The sequence below is a fragment of the Odocoileus virginianus genome, chromosome 33 (genome assembly GCF_023699985.2).
Source record: "Odocoileus virginianus isolate 20LAN1187 ecotype Illinois chromosome 33, Ovbor_1.2, whole genome shotgun sequence".
NCBI classification, from domain to species: domain Eukaryota; kingdom Metazoa; phylum Chordata; class Mammalia; order Artiodactyla; family Cervidae; genus Odocoileus; species Odocoileus virginianus.
The window spans coordinates 18,286,194-18,304,746 of NC_069706.1; the positions used below are offsets into that span (position 1 = coordinate 18,286,194).

General features: G+C 38.7%; 1 protein-coding gene across 1 annotated transcript in view; it reads right to left on the minus strand.

Annotated features, from left to right (window-relative positions):
- ZP2 (zona pellucida glycoprotein 2) overlaps positions 1-17,894 on the minus strand; it is a 32,785-nt gene extending 14,891 nt beyond the window's left edge. Inside the window, exons 1-2 of the mRNA XM_070460993.1 lie at positions 16,046-17,894; positions 14,253-14,298 (exon numbers count right to left, since the gene is read on the minus strand). Of these exons, the coding sequence (XP_070317094.1) occupies positions 14,253-14,278 (26 nt within the window). The 5' untranslated portion in view covers positions 14,279-14,298; positions 16,046-17,894. The remainder of the gene's footprint in view (positions 1-14,252; positions 14,299-16,045) is intronic.
- Positions 17,895-18,553: the final 659 nt, after the last annotated feature.

The following is an 18,553-nucleotide window of genomic DNA, read 5'->3' on the forward strand; positions in this document are numbered from 1 at the left end:
AGGCCCGTGAATTCAAAATTCATGATATCAAGATATATTGCCCAAGTGAGTGAATTTGATTCATACAACTTTCTAAGTCCAACTCTTCAATATAAAATGAAGAAAATAAGCCCAAGAGGTTTTTGTGACTTGCCCAAGGTCATATAGAAAGTTAGCAGAGCTCCAGGGAGAAACCAAGTCTTCTGATACCTACTTCCAGGCTTATTCTAATTCATTATGGTTCTGTGTGTGTGTGTGTGTGTGTGTGTGTGTGTGTGTGTGTGTGTGTGTGTGTATGTATGAGGGAGTGTTCTAAAGGTCCATGCTTCTCTTGCAGTTCACGTAGCTTTAAAAATACAAGATTGCACTAATTATAATTTAGCTTCAGAAGGTTGTGAAAGTCACTCAGTTGTGTCCAACTCTTTGCAATCTCATGGACTATACAGTTCATGGAATTCTCCTGGCCAGAATACTGGAGTGGTTAGCTGTTCCCTTCTCCAGGGGATCTTCCCAACCCAGAGATCGAACCCAGGTTTCCCGCATTGTGGGTGGATTCTTTACCAGCTGAGCCACAAGGAAGCAAATACTGGAGTGAGTAGCCTTTCCCTTCTCCAGGGGATCTTCCCGGCCCAGGAATCGAACCGGGTCTCCTGCATTGCAGGTGAATTCTTTAACAACTGAACTATCAGGGAAGTCCCATATAATTTAGTGGTATTAGATAAATAAGAAATATAGACTCTTCTATCAGGTAGGCTAACATAGCTTAACATAGCTTTCAAATATAAAATATGAATTTAACTTGTAAACATAAGATAGACTATGTTAATGAGAATGTTCTTGAACAACATATGGTAGCTCCTTTAACTGTATAGTGTTAATGTCATTTTCACCCTTTGGATCGTTAGCTAAATTGAAATTTAATGAGCTTTGTAACAGAAATGGATTCATAAAGAAATTGGACAAGGGCATATAAAAGGCTTCATTGATCTATTAATAGAAAGATAGGGCATCTTAAATGAATGACAGAGAAGGCTCAGGAGTTCTAAATAAAAACTTATTTACATACAAATATTTTCAGGTGACTCTATACCTAGTAGCTAGGATAATGGTCACCACAGAGATAAAGATTTCCTTGGCAATACTGTGTAGTCCCTCCAGTTGATAGAACATAAAATGTTTAAGCTCTTTAGATGATGTGGTAGATCAGTTGTAAAGGTCCCAGTCTTCCACCGCTTTGTGGACTCCCATTCTTTGCAGTTAGCCTGGTCCTCCTCGCTCCTCCTCCTGTCTGAATCTAACTGACTCTGTGACTTGTTTTGACCAACAGAATGTGGTGGAAATGATGGCATGCCAGTTCTGAGGCTAGGTCTTTTGAGGCCTGTATACATACACACTCTCTCTTAGCATTCTTCATTCACTGTGAGAACAAACCAGAGTAGCCTGCCAGATGATAAAGAGTCACAAGGAGCAGAGACAGGTCATCTAAGCTGTTCAGTTCAGTTCAGTTCAGTCACTCAGTTGTGCCTGAGTCTTTGCGACCCCATGGACTGCCACACACCAGGCCTCCCTGTCCATCATCAACTACCGGAGTTTACTCAAATTCATGTCCATTGAGTCGGTGATGCCATGGACTGCAGCATGCCAGGCCTCCCTGTCCATCACCAACTATTGGAGTTTACTCAAATTCATATCCATTGAGTCGGTGATGCCATCCAACCATCTCATCCTCTGCCATCTCCTTCTCCTCTTGCCTTCAATCTTCCGCAGAATCAGGGTCTTTTCAAACGAGTCAGCTCTTTGTATCAGTTGCCCAAGTATTGGAGTTTCAGCTTCAACATCAGTCCTTCCAATGAATATTTAGGACTGATTTCCTTTAGGATGGACTGATTGGATCTCCTTGTAGTCCAAGGGACTCTCAAGAGTCTTCTCCAACACCACAGTTCAAAAGCATCAATTCTTCAGCACTCAGCTTTCTTTATAGTCCAACTCTCACATCCATACATGACTACTGGGAAAACCATAGCCTTGACATCTAAGCTGAGGCCATGCTAAGCAACCAGTTCCCAGCTGACCTGCCAGTTGACTGCTGATGAATAAGTGAGCCACGCCAAGGTCAGCTGAGCATAGAGGAATTGACCAGTTAACTGAAGATTTGTGAGTCAAATCAGTGCTTGTTCTTTTAAGCCACTCAATTTTGGATGGTTTGTTAAGCAGCATGATTGTGGCAACAGTTGTGTGTGACTACTATTTAGAATTCCTATTTCAAAATGAGCCCAGTTTTACATTATGGAAGTACAGGTATTTTCTGAGGGAGCATGTACTCAGCAACCATAAAATTGTGGAGTCTCAAAAAAAGCAACACACACATTTGTATAAGTGCAGACAAAGACAGGCTTTAAGGGCTATGCTTTCTGATGGGAGAGACCAAATGACTATGTATGTGACAAATAAAACCTAAGTATAATTAAGTAAACTTAAATACACAGACGTATGTTTTTTTCTGTCCAGTATCCTTGTCTCTGGTTTCCCAGGTGGCATAGTGGTAAAGAATCTGTCCGCCAATGCAGGAGACACAAGAGACAGGGGTTCGATCCCTTGGTTAGGAAGATCCCCTGGAGTAGGAAATGGCATTCCACTCCAGTATTCTTGCCTGAAAAATTCCATGGACAGAGGAGCCTGGTGGGCTATAGTCCATGGGGATGCAAAGAGTTGGACATGCATGAGCACAAATGATCTTTTTCTTTTGGCAGCAATACCATGATGGGCTTCAGGGAGTTCTCCCATTAGATACAATCTTGGTGAGACTTCCAGTCAAGCTGCTTCCATCACCCTCTGGACAAGGGGGAGGCGCAAGGCTGAAGCTGTCAAACAAGCTCTCTGTAGAATTTGGGTCTTGATTAGGGTAACACGGGTTGAAGCTCCACCTATTTCCTGAAGGGTTGTCTATTCAAATAGCCCTTAATTCTGTTAAATCTCCTTTCACTAAATTTCTAATCTACTCCTTCCTCTTCTGGTTCTTAGGGGATGTTTTATAAACCCATGCCTTTATCATTCACATTTCACACAGAATACTGGGAAAGAATAGATGGTCCTCAGAAACCCTGATAAGTCTCTGTAGGAAGGAGGGAAGGGCATTTTTCCCCTTTGTGTATAGGTCCTATGCTGGACACTGATGGATACCCTTCAAGCTAGGAATAGAAAAGGAAATAAAGGCTCTGTTAGTGAATTTCCCCCAAGTTGATTAACTACTAAGCAGAAAGCTTAGTTATGGAATGAATTTGTCCCCCACAATTTTATTTTTTTTTCTTTTTTTTTCTCTTTCTTTTTTCCTTTCTTCTTCTTTTTTTTCTCTTTCTTTTTCTTTTTTTCTTTCTTTTTTCTCTTTTTTTCTTCTTAAAAAAATTTTATTGACATATGATATGACAGGGCTGTCTGTTGTCACCCTGCTTATTTAACCTACATACTGAGCACATCATGAAAAATGCCAGGCTGAATGAGAAATGCCGAGCTGGAATCAAGATAGGAGAAGTATCAACAACCTCAGATAAGTGGATGATACCACTTTAATGGCAGAAAGTGAAGGACTAAAGAGCCTCTTGATGAGGATGAAGGGGGAGAGTGAAAGAGCCAGCTTAAAACCAAATATTAAAAAAACTAAGATCTGACCCCATTACTTCATGACAAATAGAAGGGGAAAACATGGAAGTAGTGACAGATTTCCTCTTCTTGGGCTCTAAAGTCGCTGTGGATGGTGACTGAAGCCATGAAATCAGATGATTGCTTCTTGGCAGGAAAGCTATGACAAACCTAGACGGGGTCTTGAAAAACAGAGACATTACTCTGCTGACAAAGGTCTGTAGTCAAATGGTCTACAAATTGGAAGACAAGTGGTCTTCCCAGTAGTCTAGTATGTTTGTGAGAGCTGGACCATGAAGAAGGCAGAGCGCCAAAGAATTGACGCCTTCGGACTGGGGTGCTGGAGAAGACTCCCGAGAGTCCCATGGACAGCAAGGAGATCAAACCAGTCAATCTTAAGGGAAATCAACCCTGAATATTCATTGGAAGGACTAATGCTGAAGCTGAAGCTCCAGTATTTTGATCACCTGATGCAAACAGCCAACTCATTGGAAAAGTCCCTGGTGGTGGGAAAGATTGAGGGCAGAAGGAGAAGAGGGCATCAGAGGATGAGATGGTTGGATGGCATCACCGATGCAATGGACATGAACTTGGGCAATCTTCGGGAGATGGTGAGGGACAGGGAGGTCTGGTGTGCTGCAGTCCATGGGGCTGCAACGAGTCGAAAATAGCTGGGTAACTGAACAATGACAACATAATTCATTTACAATGTTGTGCTAATTTCTGCTGTACAGAAAAGTGATTCATTATACACACACACACACACTTATATATATAATATATATATATATTCTTTTTCATATTCTTTTCCATTGTCATTTATCATAGGATATTGAGTATAGTTCCCTGTGCTATACAGTAGGATCTTATTGTTTATCCATCCTATATACACTAGTTTGCATCTGCTAATCCCAAACTCCCAATCCTTCCCTTCCCACCCTTTCCCCCCTCGACAACCACAAGTCTGTTCTCTGTGTCTGTGAGTTTGCTTCTGTTTTGTAGATACATTTATTTGTATTATATTTTATATTTCACATATAGTAATATTATATGATATTTGTCTTTCTCTTTTTGACTTACTTTGCTTAGTATGATAATCTCTAGGTCCATCCATGTTCCTGCAAAAGACATTATTTCATTTTTTATGACTGAGTATTATATATCTCACATCTTCTTTATCTATTCCTTGGATATTTAGGTTGTTTTCATGTCTTGGCTATTGTAAACAATGCTGCTATGAGTATTGTTTTTTGTTGTTGTTGTTTTGTTTTTGGTCATTAAATCATGTACGACTCTTTTGCAACTCCATGGACTGTGGCCCGCCAGGCTCCTCTGTTCATGGGTATAGGATGCATGTATCTTTTCATTTTTAATTGATAGTTAATTTTTATTTTATATTGGAATATAGTTGATTTGCACTTTTTTGTGTTAGTTTCAGCTGTACAGCAAAGTGATTCAGTTATACATATACGTATGTTGTTTCTTTTTCAGTTTCTTTTCCATGTAGGTTATATACAATATTGAGTAGAGTTCTCTGTGATCTACAGTAGGTCTTTATTGATTATCCAGTTTATATATAGTAGTATGTGTATGTCAATCCCAAATTCCTAATTTATTCGCCCCCCACTTTTCCCCTTTTGTAACCATAAGTTTGTTTTCAAAGTCTGTGAGTCTGTTTCTCTTTTGTAAAGAAGTTCATTTGTATAATTTTTTAGATTCCACATATAAGTGATATCACATGATATTTGTCTTTTTCTGATTTACTTTTACTTAGTATAATAATCTCTAGGTTCATCCATGTTCCTGTAAGTGGCATTATTTCATTCTTTTCAATGGCTGAGTAATATTCCATTGTATAAATGTATCATATCTTCTTTATCCATTCCTCTGTTGATGATATTTAAGGTTGCTTCCATGTCTGGCTATTGTAAATAGTGCTGCAATGAACACCGAGGTGCATGTATCTTACTGAATTATGGTTTTCTCTGGATATATGCCAAGAAGAGTTATTGCTGGATCATATTTTCATCAGATATTGTCCTGCAGCTTTATTTTTTTGTGATATCTTTGTCTGGTTTTGGTATTAGGGTGATGGTGGCCTCATAGAAGGAGTTTGGAAGTGTTTCTTTCTCTGAAATTTTTTCAGAGTTTCAGAATAATAGGTATAAACTCTTAATGTTTGATATAATTTGCGTGTGAAGCTATCTGGTCCTAGACTTTTGCCTGTTGGAAGTTTTTAATCACCATTTCAATTTTAGGACTTGATATCAGTCTGGTCATATTTTCTATTTCTTCCTGGCTCAGTCTTGGAAGATTGTACCTGTCTAAGAATTTCTCCATTTCTTCTAGGCTCTCCATTATATTGGCATATAGTTGCTTGTAGTAGTCTCTTATGATTCTTTGTATTTCTGTGGTGTCCATTATAACTTCTCCTTTTCTACTTTTCCTTTTATTAATTTGAGTCCTCTTCCTTTTTTTCCCCAAGATGAATCTGGATAAGGACATATCAATTTTGTTTATCTTTTCAAAGAACTGTTTTTAGTTTCATTATTCTTTTATACCATTTTCTTCATCTCCATTTCATTTGTTTCCCCTCTGATCTTTATGATTTCTTTCCTTCTGCTAACTTTGAGTTTTGCTTGTTCTTCTTTCTCTAGTTGCTTTAGGGTAGGGTTAGGTTTTTGTTTGAGATTTTTCTTGTTTCTTGAAGCATAGTTATAGTGTGTAAACTTCCCTCTGACAACTGCTTTTCCAGTGTCCCATAGTTTATAGTCATTTTTGTTTGTTTGTTTATTTTGTTTTCATTTCCCTCCAGATACTTCTTGATTTCCATTTTGTTTTCTTCACTGATCCATTGTCTGCTTAGTAGCACATTGTTTAGCCTCCATGTGTTTGTGCTTTTTATATTTTTTCTCTTAGTTAATTTCTAAGCTCATAGTGTTGTGGCTGGAAAAGATGCTTGAAGTGATTTCAGTTTTCTTAAATTTACCAAGGTTTGCCTTGTGACCCACCTTGTGATCTATCCTGAAGAGTGTTCCATACCCTTGAGAAGAATGTGCATTCTGCTGATTTCAGATTAAATGCTCTATAAATAGCAATTACATCCATCTGGTTTAATGTGTCATTTAAGGCCTGTGCTTCCTTATTGCTTTTCTGTATGGATGATCTGTCCACCTATGTCAGAGGGGTGCTAAAGTTCCTTGCTATTATTGTGTTACTGCCAATTTCCCCTTTTAAGTCTGTTAACATTTGCCTTATGTATCAAGGTGCTCCTATGCTGGGTGCATATACATTTACAGTTGTTATATCTTCTTGGATCGATCCCTTGATCTTCAGCGAAAGTCCCTTATCTCTTGTGTGTGCATGCGTACTAAGTCACTTCAGTCATGTCTGAGTCTTTGTGCTTCAGTCATGCCTGACTCTTTGTTCCTCTGTCCAAGGGATTCTCCAGGCAAGAACACTGGAGTGGGTTGCCATGCTCTCCTCCAAGGAATCTTCCTGACCCAGGGATTGAACCTGCGTCTCTTATGTCTCCTGCATTGGCAGGCAGATTCTTTACCACTAGCACTACCTGGGAAACTCTTATCTCTTGTAACAGTCTTTATTTTAAAGTCTGTTTTGCCTGATAAGAGTATTGCTACTCCAGCTTTCTTTTGATTTTCATTTGCATGGAATATCTTTTTCCAAACACTCACTTTCAGCCTGTATGTGTCCCTAGGTCTGAGGTGGTTCTCTTATAGACAGTATGTACATGGATCTCATTTTGGTATCCATTCAGCTAGTTTATATCTCTTGGTTGAAGCATTTAATCAGTTTACATCAAGTTGGTGGACTAGAAGTATTTGAATCTCATCTCCTCCACAAATACATCAAAAATACATCTACAAATGGAACAATTCCCACAGAACCCCTCTAGAACACTGGTAGAAGATTTCAAATACCTGAAAAGGACAAGAAAGATCTCCATGTAACTGGGTAGGATGAAAGGGAAAAAAAGAGGAAGTGGGATGGGAACTGTGGCCTTGGAAGGGAACTTAAAAAAGGAAAGGTTCCTGTATCCTGGGAAGCCCCCTCACTTGCAGGGAGATCTGTACAGAAAGTGTGCTTCAGAGGCTCAGAGAAGGTCACAGCAACTGGTTTGTGGCAGACAGAATAGCGAGACACCTATCTAAACATTTGTGTCAACACCCTGCTCATTGTAGCCTTAGACACATGTTGCCAGGCTGAGTGAGGGCTGGGTGCTAAAACTTGGGGTTTAGAGGACAGTCCTGGAGAGGGGAGTGCTGTTGATTGCATGGAGACACCTGAAGGCACTGGAGTGTACCATGGCTGCAACTGAGACTGTGTGGAGAAGGAAACCCAGGCCATTATAGAATTGAAGTGCCATTGCTGAGTGATGCAAAAAGGGAGAGATGGGGCTGCCTTGGCAGCCTTTTTCTCCACTTGCTACCCCCTGCCTCCAGGGGCTCTGGAAGAGCCACTCGCCCCAGCCACCACCTCGGTGGGCTCTCAGAACACAGCCACCATCTCAGCAGGCCTCCATACCACAGCTGCCACCTCAGGGCATCCCACACACCACAGCTGCCTCAGGAGGCTCTGGGATGAGATGCCAGTGGGTTGCCCACAGGCAGTCAAGGCTAAAAACCACAGCTGAGCCCCAGGGCCTTCATGGCTTAGGAAGCAAGGCTGAAAGCTCTTCCCTTGGCTTCACGAGCTGCAGATTTACATCTCCACGGCTGGTTTTGTAAATTCAGTGCCTGCAGGACATCTGAGTGGACAACAGGTGCTCCCATGGCTGAGACAGCTCTGGCCTTGGCAGCTGTGGACTCTGTGGGCACACACACATGGGGCCTGGACTGGGCCAGGGTCTAAGCTGTCTCCATCGTGTTTCTAGCAGGTTCAGGTGCCCAACTTCTGCAGTTCTTGAACCTGACTTCAGTGAATCTCTGCTGGTGGCCTTGTAAAAACAATGTCTGATAGATACCAGAGCTCACTGCCAGCATTTCCAAAGATGAGATGGGGCCAAGGGCAGTGCCAACCGTGGTGTACTTCGTAAGCCTGCAAAACGCGTGCCGGATAACACAACAGAGCACCGTCTCTGGCTAACAGTCTGGCAGAGGAATACTCAGCAGCCTCTTCCAGGGCAAGCACTGCAATTCCACCTGCCTCCCACTGCAGCTCAGAATCACAGCTCAGAAATGGATCTGAAGGCTTCTACTCCAACAACTAGGGAACATACCTGGCCCATGACAGGGTAGTGACAGCCACATAGCAAAGAGGAGCCCCTGCTCAATGTCCAATGCAGGCACTGCTCACCAAAACATCAGTCACACCTCCTATCAAGGGGTAATGGCCAGCATGCTCTGAGGAATGAGGCAGGAGGCAGACATACTAAAAATAACGTTCACACCAAAATAAATCCATACGAACGACACAGGGACTCTCCCTAGAAAAAAAGCCCCTCCAAGACCACAGTATATAATTGTTTCTCCTAAACTCATGGAGCAAGAGACATAACTAAAAGAAGCAGAGGAGCCACTCCTGATGAAAAGATCGAGAGAATTTTCCTGAAAAAAACAAATGATGTAATAGATCTCTTCAGTCTAATAGACATGAGTTCAAAATAAGAGATAATGAAAATACTGGAGGAACTAGAAATGCTGATCACTATAAAAAGAAACTAGGAAGTGTAAAAGGAAAATATTAGGGAACTCGTTCACCAAGGTTAAAGCTAAGCTAAAGGCAATGAGAGCAGAATGAATAATGCAGAAGAATGAATAAATGATATGAAAGATAGAATAATGGAAATCACCCAGTCAGAACAACAGACTGAAAAATCAAATGAAAAAAATGAAAGCAAAATAAGAGACCTATGGGAGAATATAAAGTGTGCCAATCTACATACAATAGGGATCCAAGAAGGAAAAGAAAGTAAAAAGCAAATTGAAAATGTATTTGAAGAAATGATGGCTGATAACTTCTCAAACTCAACAGATATCCAGGTACGGGAAGCAGAGAAGGTTAATATACTTGAATAACAGGGTAATTGGAAATCAAAAACGTACAATAGATTCATGAAAACCAAAAGAAAAAGAACATAAGCATAATATAATACAAAAGAAAATTATCAAACCACAAAAGGGAAAACAGAAAAGCAAAGGGATAAAGAAAAAATCAACAGGAGAACAACATTTAAAATGGAAATAAATGCATATCTATCAATACCTTAAAAGCCAATGGACTAAAGGCTCCAATCAAAAGACCCAGAGTAGCAGATTGGATTAAAAAAAAACAGGAGTCTACAATATGCTGCCCACAAGAGACCCACTTTAGGCCAAGGACACAAATAGATTGAAAGTAAAGGGATGTAAAAAGATATTTCATACAAATGACAATGACAAGAATTAAAGTTGAAGCTCCCCTGCCCCCCTCCAAAAAAGCCTAGGTACCTCAGAATGTAATTGTATTTGGAACTAGGGTCTTTACAGAGATGATTAAGTTAGAATGAGGTCTTTAGGGTAGGCTCGAATACACTATGATTTGTGTCCTTGTGAGAAGAAGGAATTTGAGCATAGACATATACAGAGGGAAGATAAGACATGGGGAAGATGACCTTTTATAAGTCAGGGACAGAGGCCTGGGACAAATCTTTCCCTCGTTGCCCTCAGAAGAAACCAATCCTGCCAACACTTTGATCTCAGATTTCTGTCTTCCAAAACTCTAAGAAAAAATTCTGATGTTTAAGCCACTCAGTTTGAGATACTATGTATAGCAGCCTTTATTGATGCTGTTGCTAAGTTGTGTCCGACTCTTTGTGACCCCATGGACTGCAGCACGCCAGACCTCCCTGTCCCTCCCTATCTCCTGGAGTTTGCTCAAACTCACGTCCTTTGAGTTGGTGATACTATCCAACCACCTTATCCTCTGCCACCCTCTTCTCCTTTTGCCTTCGATCTTTCCCAGCATCAGGGTCTTTTCCAATGACTTGACTGTTTACATCAGGTGGCAGCCTTAGAGAACCAATATAAACTCTCAGATTGAAACACAACTCTGTGTGACTATAAGATATATATTTCTTTCTACTGTGTTGTAAGATATGTTGTTTAGTTGGTAAGTGGTGTATGACTCTTTTGCGATCCCATGGACTGTAGCCCACCATGCTCCTCTGTTCATGAAATTTCCAAGGCAAGAATATTGGAGTGGGTTGCCGTTTTCTTCTCCAGGAATCTTCCTGACCCAGGGATCAAACCTGCATCTCCTGCTTGGCAAGCATTCTTTATCACTGAGCCACTTGGGTACAGGATGATGAAAACTCCAGATCCCAGTTGTTGTTCTTATTTTTGAAAAGAAAAATACAGATGAAAGAGAAAAAAATTTAAGAAAATGAAGAGCTTACTTTATGACTTAAGAATCTATATTCTTAACCATTACTGTACTCTGGCTTTATTTCAGTACAATGCTTGACATTCACATTTTCCTGTCTTCCCAGTTCAACTGTCAGCTTTGAGAAATGGTTTTAACGTCATTTAGTAATCTCCTTTAAGAGTGCTATAATACACTTCCCCTGTGTCATAATCCTGCTATCTTGAAACAAAATGGCAGCTAATGTAGGTTTCCCAGTGATCACTGTTTCTGAAGTTTTTATAGAACTTAAACTTTGGGTGAGGAATCAGGTAATATGATTTATGTTGATTGAGCTTTTCAGTTCTTAAAACCACAATTAATTAAGGGAAAAGGCATAAGGTAAAAGGAAATTTGTTCAGCTAACAAAGTCAGTTAATCCAAGTATGAACTTTAAATTCATAGCCCCTGCTTAGAGTATCTAATATTCACAATTTTAAAGAATTTGTTTTTTGGAAACTTTATAAAGCTCTCCACTGTTACAATGTATTGCCATCTGGAGTTTAGCATTTATAAAATGTGCAGTTAAGGGATGCCAAGATATGCCTCATGCAGACCAGATGGTACAATAACAGCTCTGTCTGTTTTTCTGGCAAAAAAAAATAGGACTTTGAATGTCTTGAAACTTATGTGAATAAATTAAACCCCATCAATACTTCAGGGACATTATAATTTCAATACTCCATTTATCCACCTAAATATTTTCATAAATGCTTTCATTTGAAGAAGAAAAAGCAAAAGGGAAGACAATGGTTCTTTTGATTGCTTCATGTTTATGTTTAACGATGTTTCAAAGGAAAACACCCCCAATGATCTTCAGTGTGGGAAAGGAAGTTTCTCTGTACTTTGAGTTACCTATGAGTTTAAATGAAAAGCAGGGTTGTTGAAATCTCTTTTTAGTAGAAAAAGTCCACATCAAATAGGTTGAACAGTTTTAGTACTGTGATGAAGAGAAAAATACACACATAAGTGATGTTTCTTAATAATCCATATGAAAATGTCTTTACTACAACAGATATATTTATATCATAAACCCATTCAGCACATACAGTTATGTGTTAACAGGGCCTGGTTCTGCCCTTGCCTGATTCATCTAAGTTTTCTGGGTAACAACAGGGCTTTTGTAATCCCCTTTATTTTCATTTACTTTCTGTTATTGCTTTTATTTTCAATAGAATTTATAATCAGATACTCATTAGATGAAGTAATCTTGTTAAAAGTAAATTTTCTGCTTGGATCTCTCCATTTTCCTTACTACATAAAAATTGTGCTTCCCTACCAGACAAGGGAATTTCCTCTGTAATTAGATGTGAATAGCTTTGAAGAACAAACAATGTGTGCTTTTGAAAGCCAGATCCCTTGAGGTTCAGGGGGCAATCTCATTAATAAAAACATGGGTTGCACAAGCTGTTGAATTTCTTTCCCAAAGAGCAGTGAATGGTTTTTCAGAACAAAGAGAAGATTGTTTTTCACTTTGCTGGCATGGTTTTTCTTGCGGTAGACTGGAAGTATTACCTACACTAGTCTTTGTCTCTTTTCCTCTCCCTGAGCAAAGGATCATATACAACTCTCTTATATAGATAGATCAGAGTCCTGAATAAATCCTCCATCCAAAGGCTACTTGGCCAGGATTGCCTTCGTGGTACATGGGACTCCTATTCAGACCACTCAGCTATCAGGTAACTTCTATTAAACAAGAGAGGTCACAAAATTAAAAACACAACAATGAAGAGTTGAAAATGGCATTGCTCTGTGGGGAAAAGGAGACCCATTGGTGAGAGAATCTCTGCAAATACTGTCCCTGGAAGCTCATTAACTGTGTTTTCCTGAGTCTTTGGCACAAAGAAGTGGTATCTAGGCAGAAGGGCTCTCAGAATTACATTCTTGGGGGTCCTGGTAATAGGTTGAGTTTCTGGAGTTTTAGAAAAACAAAGAAGGAAATAAAGCCTACTCCTCTGAACCTAAGCAGCAACCAGCGACACAGAAGTCCCTTGCAGGATGTTTCACTAAAGTTACACTAATACTGCAGGAGTGTAGGAAGATGTGGGTAGCAGGGTTGGTTGCAACAGGAAGGTTGATGAGAGCCTTAACTAGCTAGTTAGAAGAACGATACAAGGAATGGTCATCACCACTTAAGTCTAATCCTCAAAATCTCTGTATGTACAGCGGGTCTTCTCTGACCTTCCTAGAGAATAGCAGCAGACTGTTGGAATAGACTCAAACAGTTATTTCCATAAGAAAAATATAGTCAAAATTCACAATTGCCACACAATTATCCAACCCCTCATAAGGAATTGAAGATAGGATCATGAGCAATTTCCTCCAACTTTATCCACAAAGAAAGAGAGACTCAAATAGATGGAATAACTTGCATTAGACCATATGGACTCTATCCAGATCCAAGTTCAACTCTCTTTCTCAACCTTCTCTTTAAGGAATGAGGTAAAGAGGAGTTACAAGTTCAGAAATACTTATTTCTATTTCCCTTCTCCCTCCCCATCCAATCTTCTCTAGGAAGTTTTCTTAGGGAGATGCCAAAGGGTGCCAAGGGAAGCCTATATATATAGGTGGTAGGCTCAGTGGTAAAGAATACGCTTGCTAATGCAGGAAAACCGAGTTATATCCCTGGGTCAGGAAGATGCCCTGGAGAAGGAAATGGCAACCCACACCAGTATTCTTGCCTGAGAAATCCCAAGGAAAGAGGGCCTGGCAGGCTCTAATCCATGGAGTTGCAAAGAGTTAGACATGACTGAGTGATTAAACAACAACAAATATACATGAGTGTGTGTATCTCAGTTGCTTTACCATTTCATAGGGAGAGTTTAAGTCCAAGTCATAAGTACTACTGGAGTTGAGAAACTCTTCTTTCTCCTGTTTGTCTCCCATTTGCAGTCCTTATTTCTCTCCTTTATAATTGCTCTGACTTCCTTTTCCTTTGCTTCTACCCTAATTCTTACTCTTCTCTTCTCATCATCCTTACCGTTGTCATTATTTTCACCATCATGATCTTTATCTGTCAGCAGACTCCGTCTATGATTGGCACTTAGCATTCTATTACTGTAGAATAGAATACAATGCAATACTGCATAGTAGAACAGAGTATTCTATTAATCCATTTATCTTTAAGAAGCCCTTTCTCAGGTTACATATGATTTTCTATTTTAGAATACATTAATGAATGCAATTGTGTCTAAATTTTAGTGGCTCAGGCAAAAATGATAGAGAAACAATGTTACCTTGTTCTGAAAGGATCCACAGTCATGTTTGGATATTTCACTTTTTCTAGGATAAAAAAAGATTCCTTTTTTTAAAAAGCAAATAAATAATGTTGCCTTCCAGGTTTTGCTTCTACAGCTTCCACTGTTCTCATAGAAACAAAAAAAAAAAAAAAAAAAAAAGAAAGAAACAAATATTGACCTCTAGAGCTAACTATTGTAAGGATTTGCAGATGAAAGCTTTTGCTTTTTCAGAGTGGGTTTTATCTTAGAATAAAGACTTGAACAAAATAGATGAGGAATAAACAGTTACAGACTTCAAATATATACCTTTCTCACATCAATACCATGAACTATTATCCAAGCATATTAGCTATTTTGTAACAATGTGGGACATATTTATAGTGCATTAAAGAGAGGAAAAAATACAATGCAAGATGATGACAATGATGCAAAGTTTATATCACAAAAAACATATAAACAGTTAATCAATTGTATAAGGATGATGGGTTCTAATTTTATTGCAATGTTTTCAGAGAATATGATCTACATGAAACCTACTATTTGATGTTTGTTGAGGCCTGCATGGGTTCTATTAGGTTCTATTTATGTAACAGAATGTTACAAATATTCTTAGTGTGCTTTTAAAGAACATGCATTTTCTATTGAATACAGTGTTCTATATAGGGTTGTTAGATAAAACTTTTTAACTGTATCCAAATTTTTTATACCTTTCCTAATCTTTAGTCTGATTGACATATAATATTAAGGGAGTGTGTTAAAAATCTCTTGCTATGATAGCAGATTTGTTCTTTAAATTCTATTAATATTTGTTTTTTTCTATTTTGAGGCTATATTACTTGGTACATACCAAGTTTAGTATGAACTATCATATTTTCTTGATAAATTTTTCCTTTCATCACTATCTCTTTATCCTTGGTAATTGTTTGGCTTAAACTACATTTTTGTCTGATACAAATATAGCTACACAATTTGTTGTTAGTATTTTCTTGATATAACTTTTCCTTTTTTGCTTTCTTTTTTTTTCAATTTTATATTTTAAGTGTGTCTATTACAAATAAGACATGGCTGAGTCTTCTAACTGGTGAATTTGGTCTGTTTACATTTACTTTGATTACAGATAAATTTGAACCATGTTTTGGTTTTATACTGTGTTCTTTATTTACACTAATTTTTCTGTTCTTTCCCTTCTTTCCATAAGGCAAAAGTTTAAGTTAATGATTTGAGATTTTTCTTCTTTTCTATTAGTAACATAAGCATTAAAAACTGCAAAATTCCCCCAGTTCTGTTTTAATTGTGTCCTGTAAATTTTGAAATGTTTGTTTTCATTTTCATTAAGTTCAAACTATATCTGATAAAGGATTTTTATCTAGGACATATAAAGAACTCATAATTCAATAATAATAAGACAAACTAATAAACAAAATTTTTAAAGACAAAATGTAAGAATAGCTAATAAGCACTTAAAACCATATCAACATTGTTACTCATTAGGAAAAAGATATTTAAACAACAGTGTTTAATTTAAACAGTGGATATTTAAATACCCACTAAGATAACTTTAAATGAAAAGGCAAATAATAAAGGCTGCAAGGATATGAAAAAGTCTGAAGCCCGTTTTGCCAAAAGTTTTACTTTCATTTTAGAGTCAAAGGATTTGTTAACAAAAGAAACCACTCATTACACACAAATGAACAATTTGAATTTTTGTTGAAGATTATTTGACTTAACTTCAATATACAGTCATTAAAATAAAAGAAATAGAAACAATAGAGAGAATTAACAGCACATACATCACCAAATTGCACAGACCAACATCCAGAATTAAACAGCACTGGGAAGTCCCTTGTAAATAGCAGTGTGGAGTCCTAGTTAGGAAATGACCCTGGGCAGTGTATCCACTCCACTGGTGAGACTTCAGATTGCATTTTCAGGGGCTCCAGCTTATAATCCCAGGTTGCAAACTGATATCATCATCAGTTTGTACACTAAAATGCAGCTCCTGTTTTACTTTAACCTTTTTATGGTGTTATTTATCTTGTGAGTCAAAGGGTTTCTTTAGACCCCAAGTGGTTGGCCAGACCTCCAGTGGCTCAAGAATTCCAAGAGCCACTTACTTTCTTATCTAAAGCGCTGCCTGACTTTCCGTGCTTGCAGGCAGGCATGGAGTCTGGGTAGTGTACAGGCAGGTCAGCAGCAAGGCCAGAAGCCTGCTCTCCTGCTTCTGAAGACTGAACAAGACTTTCTTCATTTCAATTTCCCTAACAGTCTCACACACCAAAGCCTTTGGCAGTGTAGATCACAGTAAACTGTGGGAAATTCTTCAAGAGATGGGAATACCAGACCACCTTACCTCCTCCCGAGAAATCTACATGCAGGTCAAGAAGCAACAGTTGGAACCAAACATGGAACAGCAGACTGATTCCAAATAGGAAAAGGAGTACATCAAGGCTGTATATTGTCACCCTGCTTATTTAACTTATATGCAGAGTACATCATGCGAAATGACAGGCTGGATGAAGCACAAGCTGGGATCAAGATTGCTAGGAGAAATAACAATAACCTCAGACATGCAGATGACACCACCCTTATGGCAGAAAGCAAATAGGAACTAAAAAGGCTCTTGATGAAGGTGAAAGAGGAGAGTGAAAAAGCTGTCTTAAAACTCAACATTCAAAAAACTAAGATCATGGCATCCAGTCCCATCACTTCATGGCAAATAGGTGGGGAAACAATGAAAACAGTGATAGACTTTATTTTTGGGGGCTCCAAAATCACTGCAGATGGTGACTGCAGCCATGAAATTAAAAGATACCTGCTCCTTGGAATAAAAACTATGACCAACCTCAACAGTATATTGAAAAGCAGAGACATACTTTGCCGACAAATGTCTGCATAGTCAAAGCTATGGTTTTTCCAGTAGTCATTTATGAATGTGAGAGTTGGACTATAAAGAAAGCTGAGTGCCGAAGAATTGATGCTTTTGAACTGGGATGTTGAAGAAGACTCTTGAGAGTCCCTTGGATTGCAAGGAGATCAAACCAGTCCATCGTAAAAGAAATCAGTCCTGAATATTCATCGGAAGGACTGATGCTGAAGCCGTAGCTCTAATACTTTGGCCACCTGAGGTAAAGAACTGACTCATTGGAAAAGACCCTGATGCTGGGAAAGATTGAAGGCAGGAGGAGAAAGGGATGACAGAGGATGAGATGGTTGGATGGCATCACTGACTTCATGGACATGAGTTTGAGCAAGCTCCAGGAGACGGTGATGGACAGGGAAGCCTGATATGCTGCAGTCTATGGGGTCACAAAGAGTCGGACATGACTGAGTGACTGAACAGTTTCATACATTGCTAATGGAAATGAAAATCTATACAGTCACTTTGGAAAACAATTTGTCAATTTCTTAAAAAGTTAAATATACTGTAATGGTCTTTATCTTTCTGGCTTACTTCGCTCTGTATAATGGGCTCCAGTTTCATCCATCTCATTAGAACTGATTCAAATGAATTCTTTTTAATGGCTGAGTAATATTCCATGGTGTATATGTATCACAGCTTCCTCATCCATTCGTCTGCTGATGGGCATCTGGGTTGCTTCCATGTCCTGGCTATTATAAACAGTGCTGCGATGGTAACGATAACCCTATATGCAAAACAGAAAAAGAGACTCAGATGTATGGAACAGACTTGTGGACTCTGGGAGAAGGCGAGGGTGGGATGTTTCAGGAGAACAGCATTGAAACATGTATATTATCTAGGGTGAAACGGATAACCAGCTCAGGTTGGGTACATGAGACAAGTGCTCGGGCCTGGTGCACTGGGAAGACCCAGAGGGATCGGGTGGAGAGGGAGGTGGGAGGGGGGACTGGGATGCGGAATACATGTAAATCCATGGCTAATTCATTTCAATGTATAACAAAAACTACTGTAATGATGTAAAGTAATTAGCCTCCAACTAATAAAAATTTAAAAAAAAAAAAGAGAGAAAAAAAAAGTTAAATATAAATTGCCATATAATTGAGCAATTTCATTTGTTGATTTATATCTTAGATATGTGAAAGTATATGTCCACATAAAAACTTGTATATTCATGGTAGCAGTATTCATAAAAACAAAATGTGGAAACAGTTCGAATGTCTATCAACTGTTGAAAGAATAAAGAAAATTTGGTGTATTAGTATAGTAGAATATTATTCAGAAATAAAAGGGAAGGAAATAATGTTACATGCTGTAAAATGCATACACCTCAAAAATTTAGGTGAAGCTACAAAAGGCTATACATTGTATGATTCCATTT